Source organism: Crotalus tigris, unplaced genomic scaffold (assembly GCF_016545835.1).
Source record: "Crotalus tigris isolate CLP2741 ecotype Arizona unplaced genomic scaffold, ASM1654583v1 scf7180000018097.2503214, whole genome shotgun sequence".
Classification (NCBI taxonomy): domain Eukaryota; kingdom Metazoa; phylum Chordata; class Lepidosauria; order Squamata; family Viperidae; genus Crotalus; species Crotalus tigris.
In genome coordinates this window covers 893,853-910,699 of record NW_024096820.1, presented here as the reverse complement: position 1 = coordinate 910,699, position 16,847 = coordinate 893,853, and the positions used below count along the sequence as shown (strand labels likewise).

Genomic DNA, 16,847 nt, shown 5'->3' with positions numbered 1-16,847 from the left:
ACCGAGAGAACGATTTAGTCTTCGGATCTGTTTATGATTTCCACTAGGTCGGTCTAATTGCTGCTTCCTTGGCAGTTGAGATGATGCTATCAAAATTACACGACTTAACAAACAAACAAACAAAAAATGACTAAAAATTAGGAATGAAAGCCTATTTGGATTCCTACTCCAAATCTGAGTTTTATGAAGCTGTTGGTCTTTTGGATTACCCAGCTCTTAAAATGCAACATTTAGGTGCCTCTTGAAGCATTGTGTTTCTTTTAAAAGAGGTTCAAAAGAACTTTAAAAGGAGATAGTCCTTTGTGAGTAGAGAGGCTAGGATACTAGTGTATCCATTCAACACACAAATTTCCTACTACTTAAAAAAGAGGCTCTTCTTCCAACCAGCACATGTTTGGGCATCATCCATCTTCTTCCAAAAACAGAAGAGGGCTTAGCCAAGCGGCAAACTTCTGTCCAGCCAGCCCCTCAGCGGCTCTCTTGACCGTGGCCACAGGGCAAAGGGAAAACTTTGTCCAGGGCGCAGTAAGGACTCCGGCCTTGAGCCATGGGCTGGACTGGAAGACTTCCATCCCTAGGAGTCTATATTCGATATTTGGCAAATCATAAAACAGGCAGTCCCCACATCAGACCTACCGCAGGCTGACACCAGTGGCTACCCTGACACGTGGCGACAGAAACCGCCCCACCCCCAGCCCCCTCCTGGCCACGGCAGGACGGGTCTGTCGCAGGGCCACGTGGGAGCCCTTTCTCCTCCTTGCTTGTCTCCCACCTGTCTCCCTGGAACCACGGTTTTTTAATTGGCCTCGTGCTTCAGATGTTCAGGGGAGACACCCAGCTGGCTGTCAAGCTTCACCATCGTAATATTTTAATCATGATGAAGAACCGTCTCCCTCCCCAGCACAATCCTGAAAGCTTCTCTGTGGGAAGCAAAATTCATTCTCCTTCTTTCTTCTGAAGGAAGTGGGATTCCCCACACAGCCTCGAGAAGGGCTCAACCCAAGCCCACCCGGCTTCCATCCGGTTGTTTTCATCAACTATAATCAAGAAATAAAATGCAAGCAGGAGGAAATGCTATTTGGCTGGCAATTTCACTCCGGTTTTAATCACCTAGGAGCATTTCCCTTAACGGGGTTCATCGGGGGGGGGGTTTGTAGCACAACGGCAGCCGTGTGGACAGATGCCGGCTGACAGCCAGAACAGCCGTGTGAGAGTCTACGACACTTCAGATGTAATGTTCCCCCAGCAATTATAGTTACTGATATCTAAAATTCATTTAGGCTTTTATTGTAACTTCAGCAACTGCAGGAAACGTATGACTTTACAAAGGATGAATTGCTACAGTCTTAATGTTATTAAAAAAAATTTGCTGGAATGGATTTAAAATGTGGATCGTATTAAAACTTTCAATCAAAACAAATTACTCTTGATGAAATACTGAATTAAAAATGATTTAATATTAAGCTAGCTTAATGAAAAAAGCTAACTTTTAATAAAATAACAAATATTTTACATTTAATGTATGTATTAATTCCTTGCAAAATCTCTCAAAAAGACTTTTGATTTATTATTTGTTATTTTAGAAGGAATATTGAACTAAAAGTTTAAAATATTAAACTTCATATTTTGATTTTTTTTTTTTTTAAAAAAAAAAAAAGTCTAGAGCATAACCTTTCAATTATCTATCAAGCTGGACTTAAATTCCAAGGTTGTGAGCTCCAATAACCTTCTAATAACTGGAACCACACAACTGAAATAAGTATTCAAAGAACTTTGGAGTCTCTGAACAAATAAAGGCAAGAATGGAAGAGGAAAAAGCACATAAAAATGGCTAACTTTGTCTATCCAAGATGGGCAGTTCTTTTATAATATCAAATTTGTAACCACCAGATGACAATTATGCCTTTGCATTTACTACAAACGTTCAACTAATTACACTTTTGAGACAGAAGCATCCACTAAAAATATAATACTTTGGTCTATCCTGAAATAGAGAGACTGGAGAGAAAAGGATTACAAGAGAGTAACAGGCACACAATCTCTTTAAGGCATTTTTCCTCTGCCTCATTAGTTTTTTCTCTCCCCCCCCCCCGAGATTGGAGATGAAAGAATTACAAGAGAGTAAGCAGGCACACCCTGGGGAATATGTATCAAAAGGAATGTGGTAGCCTCGGCTGTTTACTGGGATTACTCAGGGCAGGGAGCTGCAAGGGTACTAGGAAAATGATGCTAGAGTGCCTTCCTTCAATCCATATTCCCCACTGCACAGTAGTTCCTTCCTTTCCAGTGACTGCATTAATTCCCTTATTATAATCATCATCCCAGGGTTGGGGAGAGCATTCCCTGGGGCGGGGGAGTGGGAAAACAAAAAGAAAGCTGAAATAAAATTGCAAGCAGAGTTGTGTTGGCATGATTCCCCACTTGGCAACTGTGTCGCCAGTCCCAGCTGTGGTTGCTAAACCCTGTAATTTAACCCATAATCTGGACCTTCCACAGTATAAATATGTGTTTTGCACTGACCTTAACCTCTGCTTGTAGTAGTCTTCATTGCCATCATCGTTGTATCTCTTTATTCTCCGCTTCTTAGTAACGCCCACTTCTCCTTCTCCTTCGTCTCCTTCAGAAGAGCTTGGGAAGAACTCCTCATCCGTCCCATGCTGGCTTTCCTGCTTCAGGGAGTCTTCCCAGGAGACGGGATTCACATCGTCACCCTCCTCCTCCTCCCCAGAGGCCTCCCAGCCCTCCTGCTCTCCCCAGGGGAGCTTGGCTTTGGCCGGCAGCCGGGGAGCCTGCTGCTGCTGCTGAGGGCTGCCACCTTTGGATGGGCCCTCTTTCCTCTGGCCCTTGGCCACAGAGACGGGGGATTTGGCCCGAGGACCCTGCAAGGGCGCTCCGGGCCGGCCTCCCTTGCGGGACGGGGCTTTCTTCCTCTCCAGCAAGAGCTCTGCTTGATCTGCCAGGAGCTTTTCAAAACCCGAAGTTTCATTCAGCATCACCCTGCGAGGCTTCCCCCTCTCTGGCTTCTGAGGCATCTTCGTCCCAAAGGGAGTCATCTGGCCGGTTCGGATCAGCTTCTCCCATTCCGCCTCTTCCTGCGCTGACCTCAGCATCCTCCCCAGGAACGAAGGGCCGGGAGCTGAAAGAGACACTTCTCATTTTAAAGACCTGCGTCGGAATTTCCTCTCCCTAGCGACAATAATCAGGGCAAGGGAGGGTCGTGAGTGCAATCGCTGTCCGTGCTGGAAAAGCCATCCACGTGAAGCAGAGCAAGAACCATCCTCCCATCATCCCGGGAAAGAGGTTGGGAAATAACGGATGTGAATTACCAAAAGGCAAACTCCGGCTAAAAAGTGTCTATCGACCAGAAAAGTCTAGGAGGGCAACTAATCACCCAGGGAGGACTACAGATTTCCTTCCCTCCCTGTCTCTGCTCTGCTCTGCTCTGCTCTGCCGGGGCTGGCTAACCCTTTGCCCGTGACATTTCAAACTCTACGTAAGAGGCCTAAGCGGCCCTTTCCCACCGTGGGCTTAGAAGTTTTTCAGACAGATTGTTCTGCCCAACAACCCTCCTGGTGTTCAAACCTTCAGTTTTATTTTAACTGTTAAAAGGCAAAGCCGTATTTTCTCTGCAAGTCTCCAGTGGGTGTTTATGTATTTCAATATACATAGATAACCACCAATACTCAAAAGATAAACATTGCTCCATTAAAACAATGTTATTCTACTTTGCATAATGGTAACTGCTGACAGATAGTATTGTGATGAAAAATATATTTCAATCATGCTTTTTGTCAACTTAAACAATTTTCTACAGCTCAGCTCATTTGATTAACACTTGCAATTTATTAAGACCAATGTTCTAGTCTCCAGAGGAAACAGCTTCCCTTCTGAGCCATCCCAAGATTGACTTTCATTTGTGAAAAATTCCCACATGCGTACTCAGAGGCCCCATTTTGCAGGTGTGCAAAATTAAAACAGTGCTAAATCTCTCTAAAGAACCATCCGCTGAAATATATTCGCGCATTCATTTGCACTCAACTACCAAACTTTCATTTAAAGCCAGCATGTACCAACACGGCCTCCAAACTCATCCCTGGATTCCTCAGTCTCGCCTTCTTCCACTGCAGCAGCAGCTCTTCCATTGTCATCAGGACCTGCTTCTTCACCAGCATTCTGAAGGTGCTTTTGCTTCGTTTTCATTTTTTTAAACTCTTGCTCCTGAAATGATTAAAAAATTAGTACGAGCCGAGTGGGGGAAAGCCTCTTTCTACACACGGCAAGTCTGCTACGGGTCTGTATGTCAGCAATGGAAAATATACAGTAACATGTACGGGGAAAAGCTACTCTCCCTACCTATGTTTCTGGCCCCGTAGGCAGATTTAAGGCAAGACGCTTTCAATGTTCTTCGTTCAACAGAGTTCCCCATTCACTACTACGGGCAGCATTTTCAAATGGCTGTGAAATCCAGTGGTTTGTTTTTTTTAAAATACATATACATTTACTATGTACAATGCAAAAACATACGATTAGATAAACCTGAATATTCACATTTTAATAGGAGAATTCTTCTCATATTAGAGGTTGAAAGCCACTCATACTTTTGCTTTAAGGACACAAGGAAATCCTTCCCCTCCTACCCACTTTTTAGGATTTCTTTTTTTAATCATATTTTTTATTAAAAGCTTTCACTATAGCAATAAAAGCTAACGCAAGCTAAAAAGAAAAATAGATTAACATGTCAAGAAAGAAAGAAAAAAACCCTAAGAAAGCCACCTCCACCTTTTTCCTGACAAGTATAAACGGTTTCACTACCTCTTCCCCTCCTCCTCTTAATTAACAGATATAAAACCCGTTTTGTAGGATTTTTCCCCAGGCTGTCTATTGCGGCTTTTTTTTCTCAGAATAGCCTTCCTGATCTTTCACTCCTTCTAGGCGCTTCTGAGCATGGACCGGCACCGCGGCATCTTCCTTGATGCAGCTGACCAAGCGTCCAGTCTTTTAACCTAGGGGTCGGCCAGGTACTCATGAAGACAGAGCATATATGACTTTACACTACTACAACTTGCGAAGGACTTTATGCACAACGACTGAAGAACTAGAACAAGAAACATTTAGAAAAATCGCTTCTCAATGGAAATGTTAAGGATCGGATGAACAAGGCTTTATCACTTCTTTTCACCAGGGCGTATTCTAAGCATTTAGTTAACCCCAAAACCAGGTAATAGCTGCTGATTTTGTGAGGATTTCAGAATTAGAAACAATCTGCCACCAATTATTATTTACCAGTAAGTGATACTATGTATACAAAATTAAAATTTCAAATGCATTTCCACAAGTATTGTAATGGATCATTATAACAGCAAAAAATAATTAAAACAAATGTCATAAACAAGCAGTAAATTGTCCATTACTTTGTTGCAGTTTTGTTCTTTCCCAGAATCCGGTTTTCTACTATTATCCTTATTAGCAGCAGTCTGAGGTCTAATTTGCTCCATATGGTTTGTAGCAGATGGTTTTGGAGAGGATGTACACGGCCTGAAAATAAAATACAACTACATTAAAATAATTGGATTAAAAAGTGGATCATAAATATATTAATAAGGTATACAAACATGCTTTTATTTCTGTGGAGCAACAATCTGCCTTACCATGTTGATAATGGAGCTCTTGTAGCGAGACCAGAGGGTGATCTGCAAACTTCAGCTTACAAAATATTTATTATCACCCTGAATTCAATGCAACTTATCCAAATCAGCAATTTCACCTTAATATTTTCACAATGTTAGGCAAAACGAACTGGAATTATTGTATTCTTAGTATTTGCTTACCAGGGAGGTGGCATTTTATGGTCTGAAATCATTATTTTCTCTAGGGTGGAAAAAGGCTGAAACGATGCCAGGAGTCAGCGACTGAATCCACCACAGGCCGATTAGCAGCACAGACGCCTCCCCCCCCCCCGTCTGCAAAGTTTCAGAAGACATTACCCAGTGATGAAGCAGAGGCTTTGCTCTCCAAGGCAGCTGCTTCGTTCCAAGCATCCTGTCCGGTTCCGACCGAGAGCAACCCCTCCCCCCCAGACACACAGTAAAACCTCCTTTCACCTACCCCACATCCTCCCACTCCGCCTGGCCGTCTGTTTCAGCAGCAGCAGCAGCATCCTGGGCTGGGCCCACGTTAGCGGCTTCGCTGATTGCCTTGTCTATCTGCCGAAGGACTCCGTGCTCCAAGACCTCTTGGTCGTAGACCTCGATTCCCAGGCCTCGGAGCTCAAGCGCCTGGTCCCTGAGGGCCACCGACCGAATCTGCTGCCGGTCAATGAGCAGCGTGGGCCCCTTTCGGAGCGTCCCCAAAGAAGCCCCCGTCGACGACGCGTTGCTCTCTGAGGCGTGCCCCTTCCCGCGGTCTTCCAGGTGGTCTTCATGGACCGCCCAATCACCCCCCGGCTTATTCGCGTCATCTGCTCGGCTGTTACTGGCATTGCTGCTGCTGCCGTCACCCACTTTCTGGGCTCGAAGGCTTCCTTCCGGCGGGAGCTTCTGGGCAGGCATCCTCTGTTCAAAGGCAAAAGGAAAAAAGACAGGTTAGGATTTTGCATTTCGAGCAGAATCTCTAGAACACAGAGTAGCAGAGTTGGAAGGGACCTCCGAGGTCTTCGCCCAACCTTCTGCTCGAGCAGGAGACCCTGGACCATTTCAGATAAACGGTTGTCCAGCCTCTTCATGGAAACCTCCCGTGATGGAGCACCCACAACTTCTGAAGGCAAGTTTAATTGCTCTCACGGTTAGGAAACTCCTCCTTAGTTCTAGGTTACTTCTCTCCTGGGTTAGTTTCCATCCATTGTTCCTCGTCTTGCCTTACTTGGAAAATAGTTAGACCCCCTTATCTTTGTAGGAGCCCCTCAAATATTAAAACACTGCTCTAATTTTGAATTTTCATGGAACAAGCCAAAAATCAGCAAAAGTAGTACATTTACAACTTCAAAACCTAATCTAACCTCCAATTTCATCCAACAGCCACTACAGCATCATATTGGGAAGGTTTACAATCTCAGTATATACCACTGTTCTGCAGCCTTAAACATCAACACACTAGCACCTGCTCTTACAGAATTGCTAAGAGAACTTAATATTTGGCATATTTGATGTAAAGGAGAAAACTGTCATCCAGTTAATTTTATTTTAAAATAAATAATATACCATGATACACAATTAACTCCAGAAACATTATTCACTAGGGAGCAAATTGCCTCAAGCAATGATGAATTTGAGACGCCAGGCCAGGAATGAGAATCTGGTTATGTTGTTAACCTCTGGACTACAGACCTAATGTACACAAATGACTAAAGTTGTAATGTGAGAAACAAGCACTCCGTATTTGTTATTTCAGAAATTTGCCTATAAATGCACAGAAAGGATAATGTCACAAGATTCCTCATACTGAACACTGTTTCCCCTTCTTAAAAAATAGAGCATTGCCCTTCAAAGTGAGCATTTATTTCAGAATGTCTCCAGGATACAATAACCCATTCTCCCCTGCCCCTTTGCCATGTTTGCAATTACAGAATAGCAGCACCTTGGCCCTTTTGCCCAACCCGCTCTTAAAATACCTGTACCTGTGCTGCAGAACCAGGTGCGTTTGCCCTGCATGAAAGTCTCCCGGTGGGTGTGTGTGTGTTGGCTTGTTGGGCAAGTCTGCACAGATTCCTTGGTGGCACCAACGTAGGCGTGGAGCATCCCAGCCTTCTCCTCCTCTGGAATTGTTTCTTCTCCTCTTCCTCCCTCGCCTCCAGCCCAGGCCCTGACAGGCAGTGCCCCTTCCACAAGAGACCCCTCCAACTAACGACCCAGCTTAATCCTACCCATTACTCTGCCAGGGTGGCGGGGATGATGGTGATGAGATTTTTACCCCACCTTTACTTAGTTCGACTCAAAGTTGCCCAAAGTCTTTTAAAAATTAGCACTAACTAAAAAGCCCCATTGTAGAAGAAGCATCCTTATCAGATGGCGAAGAGGACAGGCTATAAATCTGATAGATAAATAAATAATTACTATTGTTAGATTCTGGTCAACTCAAGGAGACGACCACGGCTAACCCTGCACAACAGCCCTGCGAGGCGGGCCCACTTTCCAGCCCGGCACCTCAAGGGCCCCAAATGCGGCGTGGCTCGCTTGCTAGAGCTACCTGCCCTCCTCTTGCGCCTCCTGCCTCTCTCCGCCGCAGGGCCAGGGGCGGCCGGGCAGACTCCCGAAGGAAGACCCGCTTGGACGGTCGCCACTCGGGCACCGAAGCGGGAGGCGAGCCGACGATCGAGGCGGCCAAGAAAGCGGCACCTACGGAGCAGCTGAAGAGCCCCGGGTCGGAGCGAAGGGGAACCCGGGGAAGGTCCTCCGCGACGCTCCGCTCGGGGTGAGGAGGAGGAGGAGGAGGAAGAAGAAACGGCGAGGCCTACGCGATCCCAGGGCCGCTTTCAACCAGCCGCGGCACCCGGCAGGACTCTGCGCATGCGCCCCTTGGCTCCTCGACTTCCGGCGGGCCACGCGCTCCAGCCACAAAACGACCAGAGCGCCTGCGCGAAGGCCGCCGAGTTCCGGTTTGCGGGTGGGCCATTGGCTGGGCCCGGGCTCCGCCTACCGGTGGGCGGGGCCGTAGAAGGCGCCTGGGGAGCCGCTCTTTCCCTTCCGGGTTTTCCCGGCTGAGCGGCGCTCAGGGCCGGCGTTGGCGGCGGCTCTCGGGCGGGGGGGGGGGCTGGGCTCCGAGGGCCCGCCCGGTTGGAAGGTCGTTATCGGACTCCTCTCCCTCCACGCGCAGGGCCGCTCTCCCCCCACGGCGCCCCTCCCCATTGACCCGCGTGGAGGGAGAGCGGCCCGGATTCTCCCACCGGGGGAGAGGAAGGAGGGGTTGCCGGGCAACGAAGTGCCCGCGGCAGAAGCGGGGTCGGCGGGGCTCCGATCCTCGAGCAGCGCGGCTCTCTCGCGCCAGCCCCTCCGGGCTCTGGGAAAAGCCGGGCGCGCTTCGGAGGCGGCCCGGCCTCCCCGTCAAAGCGAGGCCTCCGCGGGTTGGAGGTGGACGCGGTTTCAATGAAAGCCGGGCGACCTCCGTCCTTAGGAGCGTCATCGGCCGCCCCCTTCTCGGGAAAGCGTCCTAGACGGTCCCATTCGAGGCCAGAACCGCGTCGGAAGAAGGAGAGGAGCCCAGAGAGCCGCGCCGCTCTTGGAGACTGGAAGAGCCCGAGGCTGCCTTTTGGTGGGGCCGGGGAGGCGGTCAAGGCAACGCCCCGAAGAGCTGCCCGTTGAGGATGGCTAGCAGGGCATTTTCCTGGCACGGTTGGGGGGAAGACGGGATCGCGTCTGTTCGTGGAAGAGGTGGGCCGGCACAGCCTCCTTTTACCCGAAGGTGTAGAGCAGGGGGCCTTCCAACTTGGCCCTTCCATGACTTGTGGATTTCAACTCCCAGAATTCCTCAGCCAGGCACCTTGAAGTCCACAAGCCATAGCGGGCAAGTGGGAAGATCCCTGGTGTATAACAGCATAGTGTAAATAATAATAATAAATTTGGAAGGGACCTTGGAGGTCATCAAGTCCAACCCCCTTCTCAGGCAGGAAACTCTATACTACCATTCTGGACAAATGGCTGTCCAGTCTCTTCTTAAAAACCTCCAGTGTTGGAGCATTCACCGCTTCTGGAGGCAGGTTGTTTCACTGGTTAATTCTTCTCACTGTCAGGAAGTTTCTCTTTAGTTCCAGGTTGCTTCTCTCCTTGATGAGTTTCCATCCCTTGCTTTTTCTTGTCCTGCCTTCAGGCGCTTTGGAGAATAGCTTGACTCCCTCTTCTTTGGGGCAGCCCCTGAGATACTGGAAGACTGCTATCATGTCCCCCCTCGTCCTTCTCTTCATTAAACTAGACATACCCAATTCCAGAAACCGTTCCTTATATGCTTTAGCCTCCAATCCCCTAATCATCTTTGTTGCTCTTCTCTCTCTACTTTTTCCAGAGTCTCAACATCTTTTTTACATCGTGACCAAAACTGGATGCAGGATTGAAGCGGGCTTTTGTCTTTACCGGCCCGAACTCTGTATCCAGTTCAGTCGGAAGTACTTCTGTAGGAAGAAACCACGTCCAGGTTCCTTTCCTGAAACAGTTCAGAGAAATTTGCAGTGGGGGCTGCTGACAGGATTTCTGAGCTGGTGCTTATGAAACCCTGCAGATCTCTGCATTATTGCCGTAGATTTTTGCTTAGAGAAAAGAAGATTTCTCAAGGTGCTTTTTAAGACTTCCTGATTTATGCTGGCAAGTTGTTAATCAGTCTACGGCAGCATAAATAAAATTAAAGAGTTTAATTAAAACTAATGAACGAGCGAACAGAGAATAGATAGCATGTTCCGCAGTCAGAATCCTGATGTTCTCAATAATTAAAGTGTCACAGAAAAGCGATGGCTTAAAAATGTCAAAAATATAGAAGAAAGAAAAGTTTAAAAAAAAAAACAGGCCTGCCATTTCAGAACAGCTTGAGAGTTTATGTAAGCCCAGTAAATATAAAATTCCATTAGGATATCCAGACAAGCTGCATTCCTTCAAATGTACTTTAGGTAATTCTTTTGTTCTTCCTTGTCTATTCATTTTCTTGATTTCCATCTGGAGATGTTTCTTTTGGGTCACCCTAACGCATTATTGTTGCATAAGTATAATAGAGCTCAGAGTTTGTGGGGGTCTGATGGCACGCCTGGGATTTAGGACAATGTTATGGAGGCTCCCAGTCACAATTGAGGGAAATAATGCAGCTCATGGATGGACACGTACGATCACCGAGCAAGGCTGAAGATTGAAATTACTGAGGTTCGGCTACGGATGAAGCTAACCACGGGCTCGACCCCGGCATCCTCCAGTCAGCGTCTGTAACAGACTGTAAACCATTAGAAGTCTTTGGAGTCTGGCCGTACAGAGGAGTAAATAAATATCATAAACGTCACAGGTCATTGAGTTATAATGAAAGCAAGACGGGACTTCTAGTCACATACAGTCAGTCCTCAACTTACGACCACAATTGAGTCCAAAATTTATATTGCTAAGAGAGAAATTTGTTAAGTGAGTTTTGCCCCATTTTACAGCTTTTCTTGCTACATTTGTTAAGTGAATCACTGCAGTTGTTAAGTTAATGGTTGTTAATTGAATCTGGTTTCCCAGTTGACTTTGTCAGAAGGTCACAAAAGAGGTTCATGTGACCCCAGGATGCTGCGACCGTCATAAATAGGAGTCAGTTGCCAAGCATCCAAATGCCAAGCAGCTGTCGTAAGTGTGAAAAATGGTCGCAAGTGACTTTTTTCAATGCTTTTGTAACTTCGAACGGTCTCCAAGTGAACTAACTGTTATATACAGAGCTAAAATGAGATCGGTTTCAGGCTCCTGCCTGCCTAGTCTACCGTAACCAACACCTTGGACACAGACATTTTATTTATAGCACAGATTTTATTTGTGGTAGAAACAGAAACCTCAGCAACTACAGACGCAGGAGCCATTTAAGTGCTTTGTGGTGAAGAAATTCCCTGCAGGACAGGTACAAGCAAACGCAAACTGATGCTTTCTACACAAATGGTTATAAATAAAAGCCAAAATTTTGTCAAACTGATCGTGTAAATGTAACATATAGGCCCCTTGGTATCATTTAAAGGAAATTAATGTGGGAGGCCGAAGAGATGGCGTCTGCAGTATGCAATGCTCGGGAGAGTTGCTGTGATTTTTTTCTAGTACAGAAATAAAGATTCTTGCAAAACCTTAAGGGGGAAATGAGACATATATGTAAGTAAGATTAATCTGTAATGCTGACGTCTGTCACCAGTCATCTTTTACAGTATGTTGCAGCCGCTTGAATTTGTACAACTGCCTAGCCAGCATACTTGTTCCTGTCTTCAGTCTTGGCGAACATCTTAATACTTAAGAACTACAAAGTAAATCCAAATGAAGGAAGTATTATTTTGGCCTTTGATCACAACCAAATGAGGAAATAAGAGAGGTAGTTTCCTTGATTACATTATTGGAATTCCATAAAGACCTGAAGGACACGGTAATACCATTGCTTAGTATTTCACTAAACCAGCACAAATTCGTCATCCCTTTCAGATGACCCCAGAGGACGTAGGTTAGGGTTTTGCTACAAAAAACATTACAGGAAATAGTAGTAGTTCACGAATATGAATCCCAGGTGTTAGAGGCTCACTATAAACCTCTTAATTACAGCCTCGATCAACTCTGAAGATAGATCTGCATCAAGTCATGGGAAAGGAGGCGTAAGACAGCTAAAAACCGCAAGCCATAACATTAAACACTTGGCTGTCAACATCCAGAAGTAACAAAACGTGATTCTCGCAAACTGTTTGGCTAACTGAAGGTCCCAACAAGCAGCAAAATTAAACGACGTTTCCTCTGTATTCCTTCACTAAACTTTCACATTCATTCTACTGACAAAATAAATCCACCATACCACTTCAAGTGCTAATTAATTTAGGTTATTTTTGGCCTACCCAGTAGCCAAAGGAGTAAACTGTTGGGAACTCGGTGACAGCAGACGTTCCTTCAGGATAGCTATCAACTCACCTGGAAAAAAAAGCATTTCCATCCAGATAGGACTGCCCCCACCTCTCTTAAACTACAAATTGTGTGAGAATGCAGGGGTATACGAATTCAACCCCCATTTTGTACATAGGGCACTGATCCATGTCCCAGTAGCCATGGAGGGTCCAGGACCATGGGAGGGCCCAGCTTCCCCTCTGGCCCTGCCCTGCCTTTGGGGTGCCTGGAAAGAGGGAGTGAAACCAAGCCCAGAAACGGCAGCCGGGCCCTTTCCTGCTCCAGCTACTGTTCAGGCAATTCCAGGGGTTGAGGCAACACCTGGAAGGGGTGGGGCCTGCCCACCCCAGCCTAAAAGAGCCCAGAGGCCCTAAGATGGCACCATGTGGTTGCTGAAATACACAAAGGGTCACCCAACCCAAGAGAGCCCCTTTTTGTTCCCTGCTTAAGCAGGAACCATTTCAACCTGGGAACTGCTGGAGACAAACCTTAGGGGAATTGGGGGTGAGAGGATGGCAATGTCGTGAGGACCTGGCTGGAAAAAAAGAGGTTGTGGGACTCCACTTACGCTCTGGTGAGGTGCAAATACAGAATAACGGCTCCAGAAATAAAAGTTTCATTCTGCCTCGCAACATCAAGTTGTTCTTTAGATGGTTTATGCAGATGTAAACGCTGATATCTCAGGAGTGATATATCTCTTAGCACATACATCCCTTCTCTAATGACATTTGCAGATGAAGACAAAATTCTTCAGGGGCATTTCTTTTCTCCTTCAGCCATAACTCAGTGTGGTTTCCTAGGAAACGAAAGAAAGTAAAATTATTAATTTTTTTTGGAGCAAACCCAAATGATTAAAGCAAAGCTGACACAGAATGCATACAATCCATCGTGTGTATCCTTTTTACTTCCTTCACACATCTCCGAAAAGCCAATGTAGCAATCGGGGACTGCTGAGTGGGTGGGCGATGGGGTCTCCAGCCTTACGGTCTTGGGGGACTCCTATCTGCTGCCCTGCTCTCAGCAAGTGACTCTGACGATTGGCAGGTTCCAATAAACGGCAAGCCTTCTAGAGGTGCTTAATCTTCCTAACTTCCCTTTTAACCCCCTCTAATTAGTCCCTTCACTTTCTAGGCTCTTTATGAAATTAACAAGGTAATCATACACTTGTTTACCTAAAAGAAAGACCCTGTTCTGTTTGGTAAGTGGAGAGGATGGCACTGATAGGAAAGAGGGAGAGAGAAATCAATGGCAACTGCTATAATATTGCTCAAGCATAAATCTACTTGGCAGAGATGCAAGGGAATAGAAATTTCAAATATCCTAGCAAATGAGCGGAGATATACGTGAGATTATTAGCACCACATCAATAAAATTTCAGTATTTTATGTTACAGAAATATATAGACAATCATATGATTCATTATGTAATTTTTAAAATATAATCAACATTCAGCCAGTCACAGTGTGGTGCCAAAATAGCAATAATGAGGACAAGCTTTATAGAATTTCGGTGAAGGCCAGGCCATGCTATGGGGATGTAGCCCCTTCTCACTACTTGGAAAATAGCCTGTTGGAGTACTTGCATCCCTCCTGTGGACGTGGGAAGAGCAAGTAGAACATAGAACGACAGAATTGGAAAAGGGGCCTTGGAGGCCTTCTAGTCCAACCCCCTGCACAGGCAGGAGACCCTAGACCATTCAAGACCAATGGCTGTTCAGACAGATGTGGGAAGAAAATGGCCAGCAGCATCAGGGGTTAAACTCAACCCACAGGTGGTTTCCAAGGTAGTTTCAGATTAACAGATTCAGTGCCTCAGGTAACATCCACAAACACACTTTTCTTGAGAATTTGAACTTGAGCACAAGCCTTAAGTCCCTCTTAACTATGTATAGGCGCACCACCTATGTTTGCCACTAGATGGGGGCCTCCTCTCAGTTGTCAACTGCATCCCTAATCAAGCGCAGGTTATTGTAACTTTCTAATCTAAGCAGATCTCTGAATAGGTGCCCCAGCTGCTCCTTTCATACTCCAGCAGGAGGAAGGAGCCAAAAGAGGACCAGCGGTTGTAGAAGACCCGGTTCTCCTGAGCAGGGAAGAACTGCCTGGTGGGCTAAAAGAGTGGCGGGACAGTCCCGTCTTGAAATGGAGCATCTGTAGATATAGAGAGGAAGTATACATGTATACGAAATAGAGTTAGATGCACCCTGGATTCATAAAAGCTAACTTATTTAATAAAAGCTGATCAAGAAAAGATTGGACATCCCTTTGTCCAGGGCGCTCTAATGTCTCCTGCCTGGGATTAGAAGACCCCCGTGGCCCTTCCAGCCTTGGGACTCTTTCATTCTAAGATCTGTGATATGGATTTTGCTAAGGACGGGCCCTCCCCCGTTTGCAAAATGATTTGAGACTCACCCTTCCACTTCTCCTTTGTTCTTTCTGAACCACGAAGGGGAAGGGGGGGGGGTGAAGAAAAATATCCACTTTGCTTAAATCTGAAACAGTCCCATCAGGCAGAGGGGGGGGGAGCTGTTTTTCATGGAAACATAGAAAACTGACAGCAGGAAAAGGCCCAGCGATCCATCAGATCTGCCCTTTGGGTTTTTTGTTTGTTTTTGTTTTTTTAATTTTTAATTTAATTTTATTTATTTTTATTTTTTTCACCTCTCGCATTTCAGCAGGCAGCAGGACAAAACCCCCAGACCTCCAGAGATCAGGTGCTTGAAAGTCTAGTACTGAATATTTGGGATTATAGTTGAATAGCTAAGAGAGTGAATATTAATTAACCCATTCTTAGCGTTTCCTGCTACACAGCTGACTGGGTGGTGCTGACTAATTAATTCAAGTGGACGTTTTGGGGGTTAAAATTCAACCCGCCGGCTGAGCTGACTGGGCTATTCGGCTCTGTTCTTGTTGTTCTCATAAGCCCCAGACTCCTGCCCCTGTTCTGGTTCAGAGCATCCCAGGAAGAAGGTTACTGGATCATGTTCCATTAGCAGGAATATAAAGGGAAACTAAGAGCAGGAAGCTCAGAGGTTTTTCTAAAAGCAAGGCACATTTTTTTAAAAAAACACAACATTGAAGAAAAGCAGAAGGAATGAAGGAAGCCCAGGATGGGGAGCTGCATGAAGAATTCACATTCAAAGCTCCTGTAGAAACTCGCGGAAAGTGGCAAAGTCAAATCAAGTGCAGGGTTCATGGCTCCTAGTCTTTTAAACTAATATTGATGCTTTTATTGTTTTTACAATATTTTATTATTGTAATTATAATTGTTTTCATGGCCTGTTTCTACTGTACACTGCCCAGAGCCACACCTATGAGATGGGCTGCTATGCAGATGTGATGAATGAATACATAAATTAGAATAACAGAATCTTGAATGTCCATGTAAGATTCTCTCTGTCCCATATTGGCTCTAAGCAAAATCAAGGTCTTGTTCAGGAGAAAGTCTTACATTTGTCGACCTTTTCTGAACGAACAGTCACTAAGCGAACTGTTGTAAGTCGAGGACTACCTGTACTTTATCACTTTTTTCCTTTTTTTTTTTGGTCATCAAGTTTTTTATCCCTTGCTAGGCGGCTGGTGGTACTCGGATATTGCCATATTCTAAGAGTGGTACAATGGGTGAAAAGGTTGAAAAGCCCTGACTTAGACTGAATTAAGGTTTAAAAATGCAGGTCAGCGTGTTTGGATGAGAGACGGCCTAGTGTTACAAGGGGTGGTCTGTGGATGCTAAAGATAGCCTGGGGTGGGTCCCTCCCTGACTGATGCTTTCAGTCTGGGATTTTCATTCCGAGGTCTTCATTCTTCCAATGTCTGGTTTCTGTCTCTCTCTCTTTCTCTCTTTCTCTCTTTCTCTCTTTCTCTCTTTCTCTCTCTCTCTCTCTCTCTCTCTCTCTCTCTCTCACACACACACACACACACACACACTTTCTTTTTCTGTCTTGTCCAATAAAGAGCTCCAGAGTGTGTCAAAGCTTGCACTACACTTTTAGACAGCTTGTGTGGTACTAGTTAAAATATTACCAGGTAACAGAATAAGGATTATCTTGCACCGCTGGGCAAGGGTGACACCCCAAGGATAAAGCCCTCCGTCACTGACTGATTTACATGCCGCCCTCTACTAAAACTGGATGAAGAGCCAGCAGGAGTCTCAGCCCGGCTTGATCTAGAACAGTGTTACCCTTTTTTACCTAAGAACTGAATAAATTATTGTGGTATCTGCAGGCTTCTGTTGCATTGCAATAATCTTACATTGTAATAAGTAAAAAAATAGTAAATAAGCAATTAA

General features: G+C 45.6%; 1 protein-coding gene across 4 annotated transcripts in view; it reads right to left on the bottom strand.

The window, feature by feature from the left end:
• ERCC6 (ERCC excision repair 6, chromatin remodeling factor) overlaps nucleotides 1–8,509 on the bottom strand; it is a 34,903-nt gene extending 26,394 nt beyond the window's left edge. For 2 of the 4 annotated variants that reach the window (XM_039347657.1, XM_039347661.1), the window contains exons 1-5: nucleotides 7,613–8,509; nucleotides 6,106–6,551; nucleotides 5,412–5,535; nucleotides 4,071–4,218; nucleotides 2,521–3,136 (exon numbers count right to left, since the gene is read on the bottom strand). In XM_039347657.1, the coding sequence (XP_039203591.1) occupies nucleotides 2,521–3,136; nucleotides 4,071–4,218; nucleotides 5,412–5,535; nucleotides 6,106–6,548 (1,331 nt within the window). In that variant the 5' untranslated portion in view covers nucleotides 6,549–6,551; nucleotides 7,613–8,509. The remainder of the gene's footprint in view (nucleotides 1–2,520; nucleotides 3,137–4,070; nucleotides 4,219–5,411; nucleotides 5,536–6,105; nucleotides 6,552–7,612) is intronic. The other 2 variants (XM_039347659.1, XM_039347660.1) reach the window with 2 other exon arrangements.
• Nucleotides 8,510–16,847: the final 8,338 nt, after the last annotated feature.